Below are 19,406 nucleotides of genomic sequence, written 5' to 3'. Positions count from 1 at the left end.
TTTTCATCTGAATCTTGTCTCTCTCATGCTTCCAGCACTCCTGCCAGTTTTCCCATCTCTAAGTTATGAGGAGTTCAAATATATATTTCATTTTCTTCTTTATCTATGTTCTTTAGAACTATTCTCCACCAGGATTATTTGTCTTTCCCCTCTTCAGCCAGTCATTTATCACATCATTTTCTGTTTCTCCTAGTGCCATTTTCCTTTTCTACCCCCTTTAGAACTTTGAAAATGGTTAATATTCTAATTACCCGTTTAACTAGGTGCTGCAGAGTATAAGAAATTCTTCATTAAAGTATACCTTTAAATAATAAAGGAGGTGAATTTTATAATAGTAGGTTCCTATATTAATTTAACCTTGTTTCTTTTGTCATTATATATCTGTTATATGCTATGCACTATACTAAGCTGAAACTACAAAGATGAATAAAACATGGTACAGAGCCTCGTAGAACTCACAGTTTAGTACATAAGACAAGCATGTGAACCGATAGATAGCTACAGAAAGATAAACTTGTGTGAAGACTGATGAGATAGTACCTATTTCTGTCATGAAGGCTTTCACAAAGAATATGGTATTTGAAAGTTTGGCAAATAGGAACTTTTCCTGAGCAGGGAATTTCTAATCAGAGAAAAAGCTTTGAAAAGTTTAAAGATACAAAAGATGAAAATAGAAGAAATATTCCTTTATTAATATCATTAATAAAGATCACACTTAGGAAAACTGCAGGGTAAATACTAACCTTTTGCCACTTACTCCATGTCTCTGTATATTCAAGCTACAAATCTTCATTTTATATATGTGAAAATGGGTTATTTAAATATTTTTAATTAATTAAATTAAGATCAGGTGTAAGGAAGGTTTTCAAATAGGCTTTATGTGAAAGGTGTGAAATCCAGAAAGCTCTGTGAATCATTAGTCATAGACTTTGAATAATTTTAGGATACCTCAGTACAGATTTGAATATGGTTTTGAATTTTCGACTTGGCCTTTTTGTTTAATTACAGATAAATATTTGGAATCCATAGTATTCCAGATGTCATGAATAATGTTTTGATGATTTGCCTTTTAAAATATTTTATCCCAAGATATTGTTGAAATCTTGTTATGACAGCATACATTCTCTTAGTATGTATGTTAAACCCCCAAAGAAGGCATTATTTGACTATTTTACAAATAAGAAAACTGAATCTTCGATTTCAAGTCTCAAGAGACTCAACTCTAAAAAGGAAATTAATAGGCAGATTTGTAAGAATTTTTAAGATGAAGAATCAAGTCTAAATAATTACATGTAAATATTTTGTAATTTTAAAAATTAAAAAAAAAAAGCAAAACTATGGTCTTTACCTTTCACATTCCTGCCTTCCATTTCTACTCACTGTATATTTGTTTGAAAATTTTATGTAAATGTCATAATAATTTTTTAGGTTATTTTATTGCAATTATTGTTATTTTAGGTTTATTGTAGTCATTGGTAAAGTACAGATTTATTGTAAATGTAGTCTACCTTGATCTGTGTGGATTTTCCCCTTGTAGATTATTTGTGGATAAATACTACATCGTTGGAATGAGGCAACATTGACTTTTTTAGATATAAATGTTGAACACTTGTACCCCTAATTAAGTGGATAGAAATTGAAGTTCTGTTATGGAATTTCAATTCACTCTTAGGTTTTTTGAGTAATGATTTCGAAGTTCACATTGTGACTTAATAAAAATTATTTTTCATTGATTTATTAGGTGATAGTCCAATTAGGCTTTTTTTCACCTTTGTTTAAATTAAAGAATTGCACACTACCTGATTTATAAAAGGACTTTTTAGCAAGTTAATTGGTGTCACTTATCTTTTTCAAGACCCATGCTGATAATTCCAGTTTATTATTTTATTTAGTTCCTAGAGGTTTTCACAGCCCAGGATAATGGATCATGGTATAGGGTTCAAGATGAGTGAGAAGAGTGTCTTTCTGTGTATGAAGTAGGCAAAGGACAGTTATCAAAGGGAGGTAGAAAAGTGAGTCTGAACCTCCAGTACAATAATACTACAGTTTTAGAAAGAGCACTTAACAGAAATTGATTCCATGAATCTGCTCATGGAGTCAAGATAGGCAGACTCCAGTTGGAACCAGTGATACAGTTCGTCATATAGAATGTGCCCCTGACCTGTCTAGCTTCACACATCACCTTTTACCATAATCTTGATGTTAAGATTTATGTCGTGATTAGATTTTCCTGAATGCTAGTACTAAGAGTGAAAAGAAACTCAAAGACTCCAGTTATTTATTAGAACATTGGAACTATTTTAAGATGAAAAAGTTACTGTTTTTAAATTCCCATGTATTTTAACAGTGTTCATTTTTTAACAGGTAGCCAATATGTTCTACATTGTAGTGATTATGGCTCTTGTATTACTTAGTTTTGGTGTTCCCAGAAAGGCAATACTTTATCCTCGTGAAGCACCATCTTGGACTCTTGCTAAAGATATAGTTTTTCATCCATACTGGATGATTTTTGGTGAAGTTTACGCATATGAAATTGATGGTAAGGGTTTATATTTATAAATTCATCTTTTGTTTATTTTGTGTTTTAAAGTCATAATTGCATTACAATAATATTACATATTTTCACAGGTCAAACTGTTATTACAAACCTAAGCCCTCCGAAAATACATTCATTAAGAAGACCAGAAAAAAATCTATAAAAATTAATCCAAAAAAGTATTTTAGAATTTTTTCAGCCACAAATGGGAATCTGGCCTTACCTGACTTATACAATAAGGATATTTATTAGCTCATGTAACATAAAGTTCAGAGGTAGAATGGTCTTTGGAGTTTGTTAATTCATAGTTAAGAACACCTGTTCTTTTTCATTCTACTGTGCTGTAATCACAGTGTCTGATTTATACGGGTTTCCTTTCTGATTAGAAGACTGTCACTAGCAGTGGGAGGAAAGAGACAGTGTTTCCCATGGTTCTCTTAAGGGTAAAAAGTCCCTTTCTCAAAAGGCTCCTAGTAAACCTATTCCTTAAATCTCATTAGCTCAAATTGGCTTTAGTTTCCGACAAAACAGTTGTGGCAAGGATGATAGGATTACAGTGATTAGACCAGTCATGGTAGGTTGGATAAACTCTTAAATTAACAAAATCCAACTGTGAATACATTTTCTGCATAAGGTAATAATTTTTTTTTAATTTTTTTAGCTAATGAGGCTAGATAACTTGTGGACATAGGTGATGTTGCTGGCTTTCGGGGATATTCTACTGAGGTCCACAGTTGCCCTTTAAAATCTTTACTTGATTAGTTTGCTCTTGATCTCTTTTGCAGTTTCTCTCCTGTCTTTACTCCTTCCTTACCCCCACCAGTTGTTGCTCCCTACCTACCTATTTACAGGCGATTAGGTCAGGAGGTGGGTACCTAGTGGTCTTTAGATGTTATCAGGTTTTGCTTAAAACAGTGAAGTTTTACCAGCCTGGTCAAACTTTGTGTTCAGTGCTTTCCTGTTCAGTGTCATTTTCAGGTTTTCATTTTCTGCCCTTTTTCTAACATGACTCTGGTTTAGTTGTTATAAAGCATTGGATATAGCTTTATAATCTCCCTCATTCTCTTCCTTGGGTATTTTGTTTATTTTGTGTTTTAAAGTCGTGATTTAAAACTTTTGATAAAACTTTTTAAGATTGAAAGAACCTTGTGCATTCATTTGCCTGTGAAACAATTTGAAAGGAATGATATCGCCATTGAGTGTTTTAATGGTGTGTATGTTCTTAAATGATTGCTATAGAAATACTAATTGTAAGCATTTATATAAAACTTGTCACTAATTCATGATTATTTAATTCTAATTCTTACACTACTGAACTTGTTTTGCTTAATTCTTTAATACTCTGGTGGGTACTAAAGCTCTTCTTTTCCTTGCTTTTTTATTCAGCTGTGTTTTGGCTTCAGAAACATTCCTAGTGGAGTTAATGAAAAGCAAGGAATTCAGACCTAATCATTGTATATATTGACCACTCTTTCAACTCTCTTGTGACATAATAAGATTAACTCAGCGATCTTTATATTTGTAAATTTACTATGAGTTTACTGTACTATGTTATAGTTCAGTTATTTTTCTTACAGAAACTATAAAGTGTGGCTGAATCAGCAGATTTTATTCTATTTACTGTTCCTCAAGCTAAGCTATGTCTTGAAGTGCAGATATAACACACAACTATGTACCTCCTCCTCTGGAATAGAGTAGTAGAACAGCTACCCATATCCCTCACAAAATTTTTTTGTGTTGGAGTATTTTTAAGTTTGTATTCCAAGTGCTTGCCCATAAGCTTTTTACTAGAGTCTGAAACAGATTTGTACATATTGAAACTTCCTTCAAACAAACAAATACTAATCAAAAATCTTTACTGGTGTGATTACTGTATCTAATTTTTGTTCTTCTTTCTAAAGTGTGTGCAAATGATTCCACTATCTCTCAAATCTGTGGTCCTGGAACATGGTTGACTCCATTTCTTCAAGCAGTCTACCTCTTTGTACAGTATATCATTATGGTCAATCTTCTTATTGCATTTTTCAAGTAAGACTTTTATTCATTTGCTTATTGTAATGAGATTTAATATATAATTCTTATTTTGAAAGAATTATACAAAACTTCAAATCTCAAGGTTTTCTTGAAGTTTAAACTACTGTAATTATCTTAGAAAATTACGAATGAGAAGGCATACTTTTTCAAATCAAATGAGACTTTAAATTTGAGACTTAATTATCTTTCAACATGCAGTTCTTTTATAAATTTAACTTTTATTTGGGAATTATACTAAGTTGCCAAGGAGTACACACGCTCAGTATATAAAACAAAGGCAAGTCATCAAAAATCTCAATATTTTGGCATACATCTTTCTGTTTTTAATGAATATATATGAATCATTTTTTCTCTTCAAAAATAAACTTCTTAATATTCTTTATACTTTTTTTTTTTTTTAAGATTTTATTTATTTGACAGACAGAGATCACAAGTAGGCAGAGAGGCAGTCAGAGAGAGAGGGAGGAAGCAGGCTCTCTGCTGAGCAGAGAGCCCAATGCGGGGCTCAATCCCAGGACCCCAGGATCATGACCTGAGCCAAAGGCAGAGGCTTAACCCACTGAGCCACCCAGGCACCCCTTTTTATACTGTTTTTGACTAAGCAAAACATGAATATTATCCCACATTAATAAATATCTCTATTTTATTTATTTATTTATTTATTTATTAAAGATTTTATTTATTTATTTGACAGAAATCACAAGTAGATGGAGAGGCAGGCAGAGAGAGAGAGGGAAGCAGGCTCCCTGCTGAGCAGAGAGCCCGATGCAGGACTCAATCCCAGGACCCTGAGATCATGACCAGAGCCGAAGGCAGTGGCTTAACCCACTGAGCCACCCAGATGCCCCCTCTATTTTATTTTTAATGCCTACCTGGTATTCCATGATGTAGAGACCTTAATTTTTCAACCAATATGATAACATTGTTCAGTTAGGTTATTTATAATTTTTTGTTCCCAGAAACTATGCTGTGGTTAAATTCTTGATCATTCCTTAATTATGTCCTTAGATTGTTTTCCTAAAAGTAGAACTGTTCAGTATGCATTTTTAGGACTTTGCATTTAAGCTAAAGTAGGCGTGCACCCCCAAATCTCTGCCAACACTAGGTATTATTATCTTTAAATTAAGGTTGCTAATTTGATAGTACATAAGAGTATCTTGTTTTTGTATGCATATATTTTGTTGCTACTGAGATTGAATATTTTCTTATAGTTTTATTATTTACATATAACTTTAAAATCTTAAGATCATATTTTCTGCCTGTTTTTCTGGGAGTTTGTAATGATATGATCCTCAACAATACCAAACTTGTGCCTTATATTTACTGCATATATTTTTTCCAGTTTCTCATTTGCTTATTAGTCTTGTGTATATGGTATTCTTTTGAATCCTTGTTTAGAGCAGAATTGCAGTAAAATCTTTAGTATTTAAAATTTTATTATGTGATTTAGCTATGTTTTATTTTTATTCTTTGTTTTTCAAGCAATGTGTATTTACAAGTGAAGGCAATTTCCAATATTGTATGGAAGTACCAACGTTATCATTTTATTATGGCTTACCATGAGAAACCTGTTCTGCCTCCGCCACTTATCATTCTTAGCCATATAGTTTCTTTGTTTTGCTGCATATGTAAAAGAAGAAAAAAAGATAAGACTTCAGATGGACCAAGTAAGTAAAATATATTAAGGGAAATGTTTTTATTTTATCACTTATCAGTATTACAGTGAAAGTTAAGTATTAATTTTACTCAGAAGACTTAATTGGCTTATTTTACTAATAAAATGCTTTTGTTGAATTTGTCTGAGCATAAAGGAATTTTAAGTATAATAAAATATCTATAAAAGTGTATTTAGTATTAAACTTCTTTTTGAATATGGCATTGTCAGTTTGTTTTTGTTAAAATGGTAATATAAACCATGACATTTGCTGTTCTACAAACCATTTTTTTGCTGCTCTGCAAACAACACTTTCAGTTTATTCTGTATACTACATGAGACTAATCATCATATCTGTGCTTAAAATTTTAAAGTAACTTTCTGTTCTACAAAGTTGATTCTTAAATCCTTTACCTGGATGAGTGAGGGAGAGGAATAAAGAGAGATAGGGGAAGAGTGGTTTTTAAAAAATTATTTTTATTAACATATATGTTATTTGCCCCAAGGGTACAGGTCTGTGAATCATAGGCTTACACATTTCACAGCACTCACCATAGCACATACCCTCCCCAATGTCCATAACCCAACCAGGGGAAGAGTGTTTTGTAGGAAGAGGAAATTAGAAGAAAGGTACCTGAAACTGTTCTGCTGAAGAAAAAAAAAATGGAAATACTTGTCCAGTGCTTTAGAAACATTAGAGTAAAAAGAGAAAAAAATTACAGATGATGGATAGAGTCTTATGAACCCTAAATCATAAGACTCATGAGCTGTAATTTGATATCTTGATAGGCTTCTTAATTTTTCTTTTCCCTCCTTAGAACTTTTTTTAACAGAAGAAGATCAAAAGAAACTACATGACTTTGAAGAACAGTGTGTTGAGATGTATTTTAATGAAAAAGATGACAAATTCCATTCTGGGAGTGAAGAGAGAATTCGTGTCACTTTTGAAAGGTTCAGAAGTTCTTTAATTATAATTGATTATGTCACAGTGGATTCTGATATGCCTTATACATGGTCATTGTTCAATTTATGTCAAATAAGTAAGCTTAGTAATAGTTCTATATATCAGAAGATAATTCACTTCTAATATTTAGTATAAGTCAGTAAGTCAGTTTCTTATTATTTTTTAACATTTGTTACAGAGGACAGAAGAATTAATGTTCTTTACTAGTCAGTGAAGAAAAGTGAAACTATATTTTAAAGCTTTTTTTTTCTTGTGGCTTTGCTACATTCTGGAAGCCGATAGTATAGTTATAATAATGGTAATGGTATTTCTATGTATATGTAACTTTATACTCATTTTCATGTGTCTTACTTTGATGTGGGCAAATTATAATAATAACAAAAATGTTTTTTGAAATCTTGATTTTATTATAATAAAATCAGAACCAGACCCTTTTTAAACATTAGGTGTGTCTTTTATAAAGAAATAAATAATCATTTTATTTTATATCTTAGCTTATTTGAGTGCATGTAAAATTTCTTTTTACTGTTGTCATTTATTGAGATTACAAAAAGAGTCTCCAAAACATTAATTTTTAACATTTATAAAAAGCCTGTGTTTTTCCCTACAGGGTGGAGCAGATGTGCATTCAAATTAAAGAAGTTGGAGATCGTGTCAACTATATAAAAAGATCATTACAGTCGTTAGATTCTCAAATTGGCCATTTGCAAGATCTTTCAGCCCTGACTGTAGATACATTAAAAACACTCACTGCTCAGAAAGCTTCGGAAGCTAGCAAAGTTCACAATGAAATCACACGAGAATTGAGCATTTCCAAACATTTGGCTCAAAATCTTATTGACGATGGCCCTGTAAGACCTTCTGTATGGAAAAAGCACAGTGTTGTAAATACACTTAGCACCTCGCTTCCTCAAGGTGGTCTTGAAAGTACTAATCCCTTTCTTTGTAATATTTTTATGAAAGATGAAAAAGATCCCCAATGTAATATATTTGGTCAGGATTTACCTGTGATACCCCAGAGAAAAGAATTCAATTTCCCAGAGGCTGGTTCCTCTTGTGGTGCCTTATTCCCAAGTGCTATTTCTCCTCCAGAACTGCGACAGAGAATACATGGGGTAGAAATGTTAAAAATGTTCAGTAAAAATCAAAAATTAGGCAGTTCTTCTAACAGCATACCACATCTGTCGTCCCCTCCAACCAAATTTTTTGTTAGTACACCTTCCCAGCCAAGCTGTAAAAGCCACTTAGAAACTGTAACCAAAGATCAAGAAATTGTTTGCGCTAAAGCTGCAGAAGGGGATAATGTAGAATTTGGAGCATTTGTAGGTAAGTTTGGGAAACTAATATTTGTATATCAGTATTATTCTTTTATTAAAATTAACACCTTAGAGATAAAATAAATAGCTAATTAATAAAACCATGTACTTACATGGTTGTGGGGACTGCATTTCATAAAATATAGTTCTAAAACTTTTAAAAGGAATCAGGTGGGGGAAATAGGTTGAATTGAGCTGTAATAGTTGTGTTGGCACATAACCTCTTCAGTGAATTTACTATAATAACATTTATATATAAAACTTACTTGGTCTCTTACTTTTGATTTTGAGACTCTTTTATTGAATTTGGTTAACTTGTTGAAAGAACCTGAGTGATTCATAAATGTTAGATACTTAGGGAATAATAGAAAGGTACAGTGGAAGCTAGATAGAAATAACTGGAAAAGAGCAATATCTTATAAATTGGGTGGCCGTATAATTTTTCATCTCAACCTGTACACTTTTGATAGTGAAAGGGTATGCTAATAATTACAATTAGGCTAATAGGGAAAGCCAGGACTCTACTTGGAAAGTGAGGATATATGGTCAAACCACTACTGCCCAGAGAGGAGAGCATTTCAGAAAGGAATGATTCGTTCTTACACTTCAGATAGCTAAAATAAAATAAGGACTGAAAATAAATTTATTTTGGCAATGATAACAAATTAATGGCCTTGGTGGAATCTGTTTCAGTAAGTGGTTGAGGGAGAAGCCAGATTATATTGAAATAAATTGTGAATGGGAGGAGGGAGTGTAAAGAGGAGTACTTGGGGAGCAACTATAAAGCTCACTGTGAAGGTAAAAAGAAAGAAATAACTAATACTGTGGTTTGTAGGTAAGGTTTTTTATTTGTTTTGTTGTTAATGATGGGGGAGACCTAAGCACATTTTAATATTGACAGTGTGCCATATGGAAGAAGGTGAAGAGAGAATATTTCATAGAGCTAGCTAGGTCTCTAGTATTTGGGAGAATATAGTGTTCTAACAGTGTTCCTTTTAGATTAGTAAAGTTTAAAGTATTTAACAAGTTCTTAGATGGGGCGCCTGGGTGGCTCAGTGGGTTGAAGCCTCTTTCTTTGGCTCAGGTCATGATCCAAGAGTCCTGGGATCAAGCCCTGCTTTGGGCTCTCTCCTCAGCAGGGAGCCTGCTTCCCCCTTTCTCTCTCTCTCTCTCTTTCTGCCCTGCCTCTCTGCCTACTTGTGATCTCAGTCTGTCAAAAAAATAAATAAAATCTTTAAAAAAAAAGAAGAAGAAGAAGAAGAAGTTCTTAGAAAACAACTTGAGTGGTTTGTGGGCATGACCAGAGTGTTCTGAGGCATGAATGAGGCCCTCTGTCTCTTCAGGTTTGAATTTTTCCATCAGGTAGCTTCCTAACCTGGTCTTAACACTTGTTTGAGCCTTCCTAACTTAGAAGTTTACCTAGGAATGAAAGATGTATGGAGATTGGTCAGAGAATATGGTATGTCTATATAATCTCCACATTGAGGTCAACCCTGTGAATTATCTAGGTACTGAGCATCCTGATCTCTACTGCTAGACTGGGTGAAGTTCACTGTGGATTTATAGAGACAACTTTTCCTACATAAAATCTATCGCAATTTATTTTTTAACAGTATAATACAGTCTGTATGTTAGTATATTGTCATTCAAAATAATATGTGTAGATAACCTACATATTTATTTCTAGGTACGATGTGTGTGTGTATAGTGGATATATTATATGTGTGTGTATATAGTGGATATATATGTATAGTAAATATTATATATGTAATTTTATATTTTAAAAAATAATTTAAAAAATTTATTAACATATAATGTTAATAAACATTAGCCCCAGGGGCACAGGTCTGTGAATCGCCACGTTTACACACTTCACAGCACTCACCATAGCACATACCCTCCCCAGTGTCCATAACCCAACCACCCTCTCCTTACCCACCCGCCCCCCACAACCTTCAGTTTGTTTTGTGAGATTAAGAGTCTCTTTGTAATTTTATATTATTAATAGTGAAAGTAATTGCTTACCTTTTTTCTTTCTAAATTTCAAGCAATTCATATCACATGTAGGGTTGTTTAAGGAGGCCTTTGACTTTTGCTGTTACTATATACTGAACTACTCATCTTCTCTAGCTTCTTGACATATTTTTGGTATATAACCAAAGATCTATAGGAAACTTTTTAGACCCATCAAAACTACTTAGAAAACAATACAAATCACTTTTTTATGTAGGCTTTAGACAATGACATTATTTTGATAAGAAAAAAGTATATATTTTTTGTTGTAATTTTTTTTTTCTCTTTAAGGACACAGAGATAGCATAGATTATTTACAGAAGTTTAAAGAAGCATCGAACAAGATAAAAGAAATATTATCCGTAAGTAAATCCTTACAACAGCACAATTAAATCTTATTTTGCTATTTGGGGATTTAGTTCAAAATAGAACTAAACATTTCAGTAAAAAACAGTTTTAGCAGAGACCATCACCAACATGATTATCCCAAGTATTTAAAAGCTGTACACCATTTAAAAAGAAGAAACAGGGCACCCAGGTGGCTAGGTCACTTAAGCATCTGCCTTAAGCTCAGGTCATGATCTCAAGGTCCTGGGATGGAGGCCCACGTAGGACTCTCAGCTCATTGGAGAGTCTGCTTCTCCCTTTCACTCACCCTTTGTGCTCCCCCCCTTACTTGCTCGCTCACTCTCTCTCAAAAGATAAAGTCTTTTAGAAAAAAAATAAAGAAAAAATCTGCGAATAACCTGCATTTTTAAATTGATGAAAATAAAAAACACCTATTTAACATTTCTCTTTTTTTAAAAATGCTTCTCCCTGTACATTAACCCCATGACTAAATACTAAACTGAACTCTTTCCCAGGCCCAGAATTTTATTAGAACGTAAACCTGTAGCCAAGCAGTAAAAAGCTAAATATGGCAATAACTACAATATAATGTGCAGGTGTAAGATATTCAATAAATGTTAAGTAAATTTTTAAGTGTGTGGAATAATGAGTAAGAAGTATTTCTTAACCGTTGCTTTCATAAATACCCATGATAGTCTTAATATGAGGGAAAGGAACGAGTAGGAAATCCAGTTTTTTTGAAGTTGTGTCTCTTGTTTTATCTTTCAGTTTCTTACAGGGAGGGAGGGCTGACTGGGAATTACAATTTAAAAACAAGACATGGATGGAGTGAAATTGAGCATGCAGATGATAAGGATTAACAAGTAGAACTTCTTTTATGGGAAGACTGACAAAATTGTTGCACAGGTGTTTTGAGCTGGAAAGAAAGACTGCTAAAACTGTTCTCTAACTTAACCATTTAAGAATCTGTGTATTTCATCCTATATAAACTATGCAAACCCTTTTTAATATTAAAGGGGATTTTTAAAAAAGTAGTCTGGGGAGGGTGCTTGGGTGGCTCAGTTGTTTGGGCATCTGCCTTCAGCTTAGGTCATGATCCCAAGGTCCTGGAATTGAGTCCTACATTGGGCTCCTTGTTCAGCAGGGAGCCTTCTTCTCTCCCTGCCTGCTGCTCACCCTACTTGTACACTCTCTCTCTCTGACAAATAAAATCTTTAAATTAAAAAAAAAAGTGATCTGGGGAGTTGTTGGTACTTGAAGGCGTTTGTTTTTCTAGTAAGGCTGGTGGAAAGCACGATGGAATACATGAGAAAGAGAAGGTTCAGGGTAACCATTGTGTAAAGTTACTAAGAAGTCAAGAGAATACCAGGAATATAATTTCTCAGCTATAGAGTTGAAATAGCATGAATTTTTTTAGTAGCCATATCAGCATTTGGATTTCTGCCAGGAAAACCGAAGGCTATGAATGCGTATGGGGAAAGTAAATCTTTGGAGTGATTCTGACTAGAGGATTGGCATGACACCACAGTAAAAGATTAGAACTACTAACTAATTGGAAATCTTAAGAGTTGTCAAACTCAGCAGCCAGAACCTTAAATTCACCATCTTCTTGCTTAGCAGACATGTTTCTCCTCCTGTATTTCCTGCTTCTGTTAATAACATTAACATTTTGGTTGACTTGGGCAAACTGCACTCCTACTTTCTTCCATTTAATAGCCAAGTCTAAGTCATTTTGCTTCCTAAATGTTTTTTTTTTAGTATCTCTGCTTCTCTCAGTCCTCAGTAACAATTACAGCTACTCTGACTTAGGCTGTCATTCTCTAATATGTATTTCATTAAACTTTTAAGATTTTATTTATTTATTTGACAGAGATCACAAGTAGGCAGAGAGGCAAGTGGGGGAGGGGGAAGCATGCTCCCTGCTGAGCAGAGAGCCCGATGCAGGGCTTGATCCTAGGACCCTGGGATCATGACCTGAGCCAAAGGCAGAGACTTTAACCCACTGAGCCACCCAGGCGCCCCTTTCATTTCAACTTTTAAAATGTCTCTAAGCGTGTCACAGTGGCAGTTGAAAGAATTCTATCAGCACGTTCTCGTGGCATCATTTTGGTATAATGAAGCAGTTGGTGTACACAGGAAGTCATTTAGGATAAATGGATGTTCCTTAATGGGGAAGGGTATATGTGGAGGTTTCCCCACAGATTTCGCCTTTTAACAACGAACCTATTAAATGACCTTAAAGCCAGGACTATGCTAAAAATTTATGAATGGGCAAGTAACTTTCTGGTAAAAGCAAGAAGAAGATACACATTTCTGTGAGGAGGCAGAAAACTGGTAGCTGTGTTTTGAATTAAACAATTTTGAGTAATTTACTTAGAGAAAAAGAACTCAAACTGTAATAATAGAATAATGAGCTCTAGCTCATGGTCATCTAAGACTTGGAGTTCTTGAATGTTTATGATTTATACACCCCTTGAAAATCAAATGAAAGCTATAGACCTTCTTCCCAGAAAAATGCACATACACAAAATTTTTTCTGTTAAGGTATATGGAATTTTACAAATCACCAATCCTGCACTAGAATTTCTGTCACTAGAATGAAACCGATATGTCATTGCATCGAATAGTATATATCAAGGAAAGCACTTAAATAAAACAAATAAAAAATAGCTAAAACTGGTTTCAAAAGAAACAAATCAGAAAAGAAATTGGAGTTGCTTTGTGACTACAGGTAAAAATGAGAGCACTCTCACTTGGCTGTATAAATCAGCTATATATGAAGAGCACAGAACATCAAAGGTTGAAAAGCCTAATTTTCTTGAGATGTAAGCTAAATCTACTTATTAAAAGTAATAGTTTATCATAGTAACATTTTAAAACTCATTGTTTCTGAAAGGTGGTAGAGGTTTGGGAATATTTTGAAGTTGCATAATAGTGTGTGACCTGTTTATAGTTGAAAACAGTATGAATGTATTGGATGTCCCCACATTAGTTTAATGCAGTTTGTTCATCCAGGAAAAAGTACAGGTAAAAAGAAGAAAGGAAGGGAAAACTAGACTATAAAATACTACTCAGGTAGAACAGTTGAAATAATGAAGATTTAGCTAAACATTTTGGTGACTCCAAAATAACCCTTCTGCAAATAAGAATTTTTTTTTAAAGATTTTATTTATTTATTTGACAGAGAGAGAGATCACAAGTAGGCAGAGGAGCAGGCATAGGGGTGGTGGGGAAGGAGGGAAGCAGGCTCCCTGCTGAGCAGAGAGCCTGGTGTGGGGGCTTGACCCCAGGACCCTGAGATCATGACCTGAGCCGAAGGCAGAGGCTTAACCCATTGAGCCACCCAGCGCCCTGCAAATAAGAATTTAATAAGAAGGATTGGATTAGAAATTGTTGAGAAGGAAGATGCTTTGTCAGTAAGTACAAATTGGATAATTGAGTAGAAAAAGTCTGTTTATGTTCTTTTTTTTTTTTTTTTTTTTTTAAGATTTTATTTACTTATTTGACAGAGAGCGAGCACAAGTAGGCAGAGTGGCAGGCAGAGGGAGAGGGAGAAGCAGGCTCTCCCCTGAGCCAGGAGCCTGATGATGGGGCTCAATCCCAGGACCCTGAGATCATGACCTGAGCCAAAGGCAGCCCCTTAACTGACTGAGCCACCCAGATGCGCCTGTTTATGTTCTTCAGTCACTTCATAAGCTCAGATGAATTCTAACTTTAAACGTAAAAACTCAAATCATTTAAGAAAATAGAAATACTAAGTCAGTAAAATCAGGAGGACTTTCTAAACATTCAAGGAATTTACAATATTAAAGGAAGGATGTGAAGAGATTTAAATACCAAAAAATGGAAATCATAGATAAGTCAAAGCAGATCTGGAAAAAATTGAAATGTGACATATAATGATCAAATAGATCTTTATTATATATGCAGCTCATATAATCAGTAAGAAAGCTACCCAAAACATTCCTTCTTTCCCATAAAAACCACTCTTCCACGCTCTAAACTGTTATAATCTGTCCATGTTGGTATAAAATAGCTTTTTGTTTTTTAGGTGAGCTGATAAATGTTTTATTATTTTCCCTACAGTTTTCCGTATTTTCCCCCAATTTTTTATGAAGTTGTATCACTATGAAAAACAATTCATTCAAATTGATTTATGGACAATAAGCAAGTAGGATATTTTGATGTAGTTTTTTTAGATTGTCATTGAAGAAAATTAACTGTGACCTTTTTGGTCACAGTTAATTTACTCTTAAATGTAATTTATTCTTTGGTGTAATTTACTCTTCGGTGTCCAGGTAGATTAAAGCATATTGAACTAAATAGATACAGAGACTCTTTTGCTACTTAGAACAATTATTTGAAATTCAGTTTGATTGTTTTTAAATTGTGTATTTGTACAATATGCAGAATGATGTTCCTTCTGAAAACACTTTGAAACATGTGAGTTCTCATGGTGGATTTACTGAATGTCGCAAAACTTCTATTCCTCTTCATTCAGAACAAGGTAATTTCTGACTACGTGAATTATATTACCAAACATGCTCATTTAAGCTTTAAATGTATTTTATCTATGTCACACACCTGAAGAGTACATGTTTTCAAGAGTCAGAAAGTGATGATTCTGGTCCATCACTGTTTCTTTAAGCTTGAATAAAATACATAATCCTAATATTATTCTTTTTTTTTTTAATTTTTTTAAACAAATTGTTCAGTACATAAAGATGAAATATATAAAGACTTAATTTTTAATGAACCTGCTGATTTTAACTTTTACAAGTGAATCTGTATTTTAATCTTTATAGTCATTTAGTCAAAATATTTTTCTAATTTAACTTTTAAAAATAGCTAATACATTTATTTGTTTCAGAATTGAAATACAAACACATTCAAGCAGTTTGAAAATAGCCTCTCATTTCAGCCTCACATGTAACCACTTTTATTTAACCTCTAGAGTTTCACACTTATGCATCTTATACGGCAGAAGTCTTTTCTTCCTCTCATTTTTTTTAAGATTTTATTTATTTATTTGAGAGATGGAGATCACAAGTAGCAGAGAAGCAGACAGAGAAAGAGGAGGAAGCAGGCTCCTGGGCTGAGTGGAGAGCCCGATGCTGGGCTTGATCTCAGGACCCTGGGATCATGTCCTGAGCTGAAGGCAGAGGCTTTAACCCACTGAGCCACCCAGGTGCCCCTCTTCCTTTCATTTTTACACGGAAAGTAACATATCATACATGCTGTTTTGTACCTTTAATTTTTCACTGGGTAATATAAAGGCCTGGGGATGTTTTCTTATCATACTTTGTTATGAATCAGTTATATATGCATATAAATTTATTAATCCTCTTCTCGTTAATGTGCATATAATCTTTATAAGGTTCCTTAAGAAAAACATCACTACGATGTTCACCTGACCATCGTTTCCCTTTTCATTCTCTTTTGGTATAGATCAGTATCAACTTGGATGTTTTACAGGAATGCAAATTGGTTTAACGTTAACATAAAAAATATAATTGACGAGGGGTACCTGGCTGGCTCAGTCAGTAGAGCATATGACTCTTGATCTTGGGGTAGTGAGTTCAAGCCCCATGTTGGGTGTGGAACTCACATTAAAAAAGTACACACACACACATATACATATATATGTATATATATTTTATTTATCTCATTTTAAAATAATTATTTATTTGTGTGTGTATATATAATTGAGGCATGATAGTAATAGGTTAGAGGAGAAAAATCGTTTGTTCAGTAGCTACATAAAAGGCATTTGATGAAATTCTGCATCCATTCATTATTAAAACTAGCAAAGTTAGAATGAAGTTTCCTTAATATGAATAAAGGGTATCTATAAAAGGTTATCACAGATACCATATCTCATAATGATACATTGAAAGCCAGGTGGGGAATCAAGGCAGGGATTCTATTACCATTTCTATTTAACATTGTAGCTGGAGAAATAAAGTAAGAAAAAGTAATGGTAGAAGGGTTAGGAGGGAAGAAATAAAACTCATTTTCAGTAACAGGGATATTATTTCTGGAGTTAGCACGCTTCTAATTTTGCATCCTAATATTTCAATTTTAGACAATAACTATTGACCTCCCAGTAAAGAAGGCAAGGATAGAACTCTTCCTTTCCTCTCTCTATTCCCCAAACACACACACACACACACACACACACACACACACACGAGTACATATACACACACGTTTACTCTTTCCCACCAATATAGTCTTATTGTAATTTTGGCTAGATCAACACTAGGTTCTCTGCTGTTTAACTACATTTCTTCAAGATACTTAGATACTTAATACATCTGTCAGTTTCGTTATCTTGAAAAAGTTTTGCCCAGACTCTTTTAATGAACTTAAATCTGACCTTTCCCCTACCTCTACATTTGGAATAGAGGTTTTGTTCTAAGTTTCTCCATCACATTCATTCTGAGGTTTTTCTTTACTATATCATAAAATTGTGAAATCTGAGGTACTTTAGAATTTAACATCCTGGCTTTTTAAAATAGGCTTAGTTTTAAAGTTTATTTAGGATAAACAAACCCAGATATGATAAAGATGGCATCTAAAATCACAGGAGAAAAGATGAGGTGTTTTTTTCCCATTACTGTAAAATGATGTATGTATAAGATTATTAATTGCAATGTTGTAATGACAGGAATTGAAATCATACCAGATGTCCATCAATAGGAGTTTGGTTATTATTCTGTACTATTATTGTGTACCCATAGTATGAAATTCAATATAGCATCAAAATAGAATAGAGAAATTTTCTGCGTACTGATAATGGAAAGATCTCCAAGCTTAAAGTTATAAAGCCAACAAGAAAAAAACCCAAATATATAATAAATATCATCCTACCATTTATGGTTTAAAAAATGATAGGTGTGTACACACACAAAATATTCATGGTAGGATATACAAGAAATGGAAATACGAAGAGTAAAACTTTTTCCTTCATACTCTTTTTTACTGCCTTTTTACAAAAATAAATAATTTTGATGTCCAGTAAAAATACCTCTGGCCTTACGCAGTTCTTATCATCAGCAATGTTGGGGAGAAGATAAATTATCTTAAGAAAGTTAAAATGTGTAGAAACACTTGTGTTTGGTGGTTAATATTAAAATAATTTTTAGTTTTGTAACGTATGTTTTAAATTTTTCTTCAAGTGGAAAGTAGCAGTAGAAGGCCATCTACACAAGAAACTCATGAAGTAGATTCCAAAGCAGCTTTACTACCGGTTTGTACATTTCAATTAAATAAATGTGTATTTTAAGGTACATATATTTAAGTATTTAGGTATATATGTATGTATTATTATTTTTATACTTTTATGTATTTCATCATGATAAATGTAGTCTTTAATCCCTACCCCCTATTTATCCCATCCTCCCTCCCATCTTCCTTCTTCCCAAATCATTATTCTCTATAATTAGAGTCTTGTTTTGTCTATCTATGTTTTTGGTTTTTTTTCTTTGCTCATTTATTTTGTTTCTTAATTCCACATATGAGTAATCGTACAGTATGTGTCTTTCTCTAACTTATTTCACTTAGAGTTATACTCTCTAGCTCTATCCATGTTGTTGCAAATGGCAAGGTTTTATTTTTTATGAGTAAATAATATTCCATTGTATATATACCATATCTTCTTTATCCATTCATCTATCACTGGACATTGGGCAGCTTCCATTGTTTGGGTGGTATAAATAATGCTGCAGTAAACATAGGAGTGCATATATTCCTTTGAATTAGTGTTTTGTATTTTTGGCTAAATGCCCAATAGTGCAGTTACTACATCAGGGGGTAGTTCTATTTTTAGCTTTCTGAGTAACCTCTGTACTGTCTTCCACAGTGTCTGTGTCAGTTTGCATTCCCACCAGGAGTACAAAAGAGTTCTTTTTTCTTCACATTTTCGCCAACACTTGTTTCTTAATGTTTTTTATTTTTGGCCGTGCTGACAGATGTGATGTGATACCTCATTATAGTTTTGGTTTGCATTTCCCAGTTGATGAGTGATATTGAGCATCTTTTCATGTGCCTGTTGGCCATCTGTATGTCTTCTCATGTCTCCTGCCCATTTTGATTGGATTATCTCTTTTGGGGCTGTTGAGTTGTATGTCTGTGTATATTTTGGATGCTAACCCTTTATCAGTTATGTCATTTGCAAATACATTCTCCCATTCCATAGGTTGCTTTATAGTTTTGTTGATTGTTTCCTTTGCTGTGCAGAAACTTTTTGATGTAGCCCTAGTAGTTTATTTTTGCTTTTATCTCCCTTGCCTCAGGAGATAGATCTAGAAAAATGTTGCTACAGCCAGTGTCGGATTACTGTCTGTGCAGTAGTTAGAAAATTTTAAAGAAAAGTTTATGCAAAAGAAAGAAAGGCAGGAATCCCTTGTTTGTACTGGAACTAATTATATGAAGTCGTTACCAGCCAGCTGAAGTAATATTTGATTTTACAAACACTCTTTAAAAGCATTACTCTGGCAAGCAAGACAAATAGCTTGGGAAAAAGCAGAAAAATTGCTC

The 19,406-nt window shown here is 33.6% G+C and overlaps 1 protein-coding gene across 1 annotated transcript in view; it reads left to right on the top strand.

Moving 5' to 3' along the window:
• The window catches only part of TRPM7 (transient receptor potential cation channel subfamily M member 7), a 111,484-nt gene that overhangs the window by 70,455 nt on the left and 21,623 nt on the right, over positions 1-19,406 (top strand). Inside the window, exons 22-29 of the mRNA XM_059372816.1 lie at positions 2,365-2,539; positions 4,438-4,564; positions 6,053-6,237; positions 7,043-7,175; positions 7,799-8,514; positions 10,809-10,879; positions 15,276-15,372; positions 18,047-18,117. Coding sequence (XP_059228799.1) covers positions 2,365-2,539; positions 4,438-4,564; positions 6,053-6,237; positions 7,043-7,175; positions 7,799-8,514; positions 10,809-10,879; positions 15,276-15,372; positions 18,047-18,117 — 1,575 coding nt within the window. The remainder of the gene's footprint in view (positions 1-2,364; positions 2,540-4,437; positions 4,565-6,052; positions 6,238-7,042; positions 7,176-7,798; positions 8,515-10,808; positions 10,880-15,275; positions 15,373-18,046; positions 18,118-19,406) is intronic.

This window comes from Mustela nigripes, chromosome 13, assembly GCF_022355385.1.
Source record: "Mustela nigripes isolate SB6536 chromosome 13, MUSNIG.SB6536, whole genome shotgun sequence".
In the NCBI taxonomy this organism is placed as follows: domain Eukaryota; kingdom Metazoa; phylum Chordata; class Mammalia; order Carnivora; family Mustelidae; genus Mustela; species Mustela nigripes.
The sequence above is the reverse complement of the archived record's forward strand: the minus strand, read 5'-3'. Positions and strand labels throughout refer to the sequence as shown.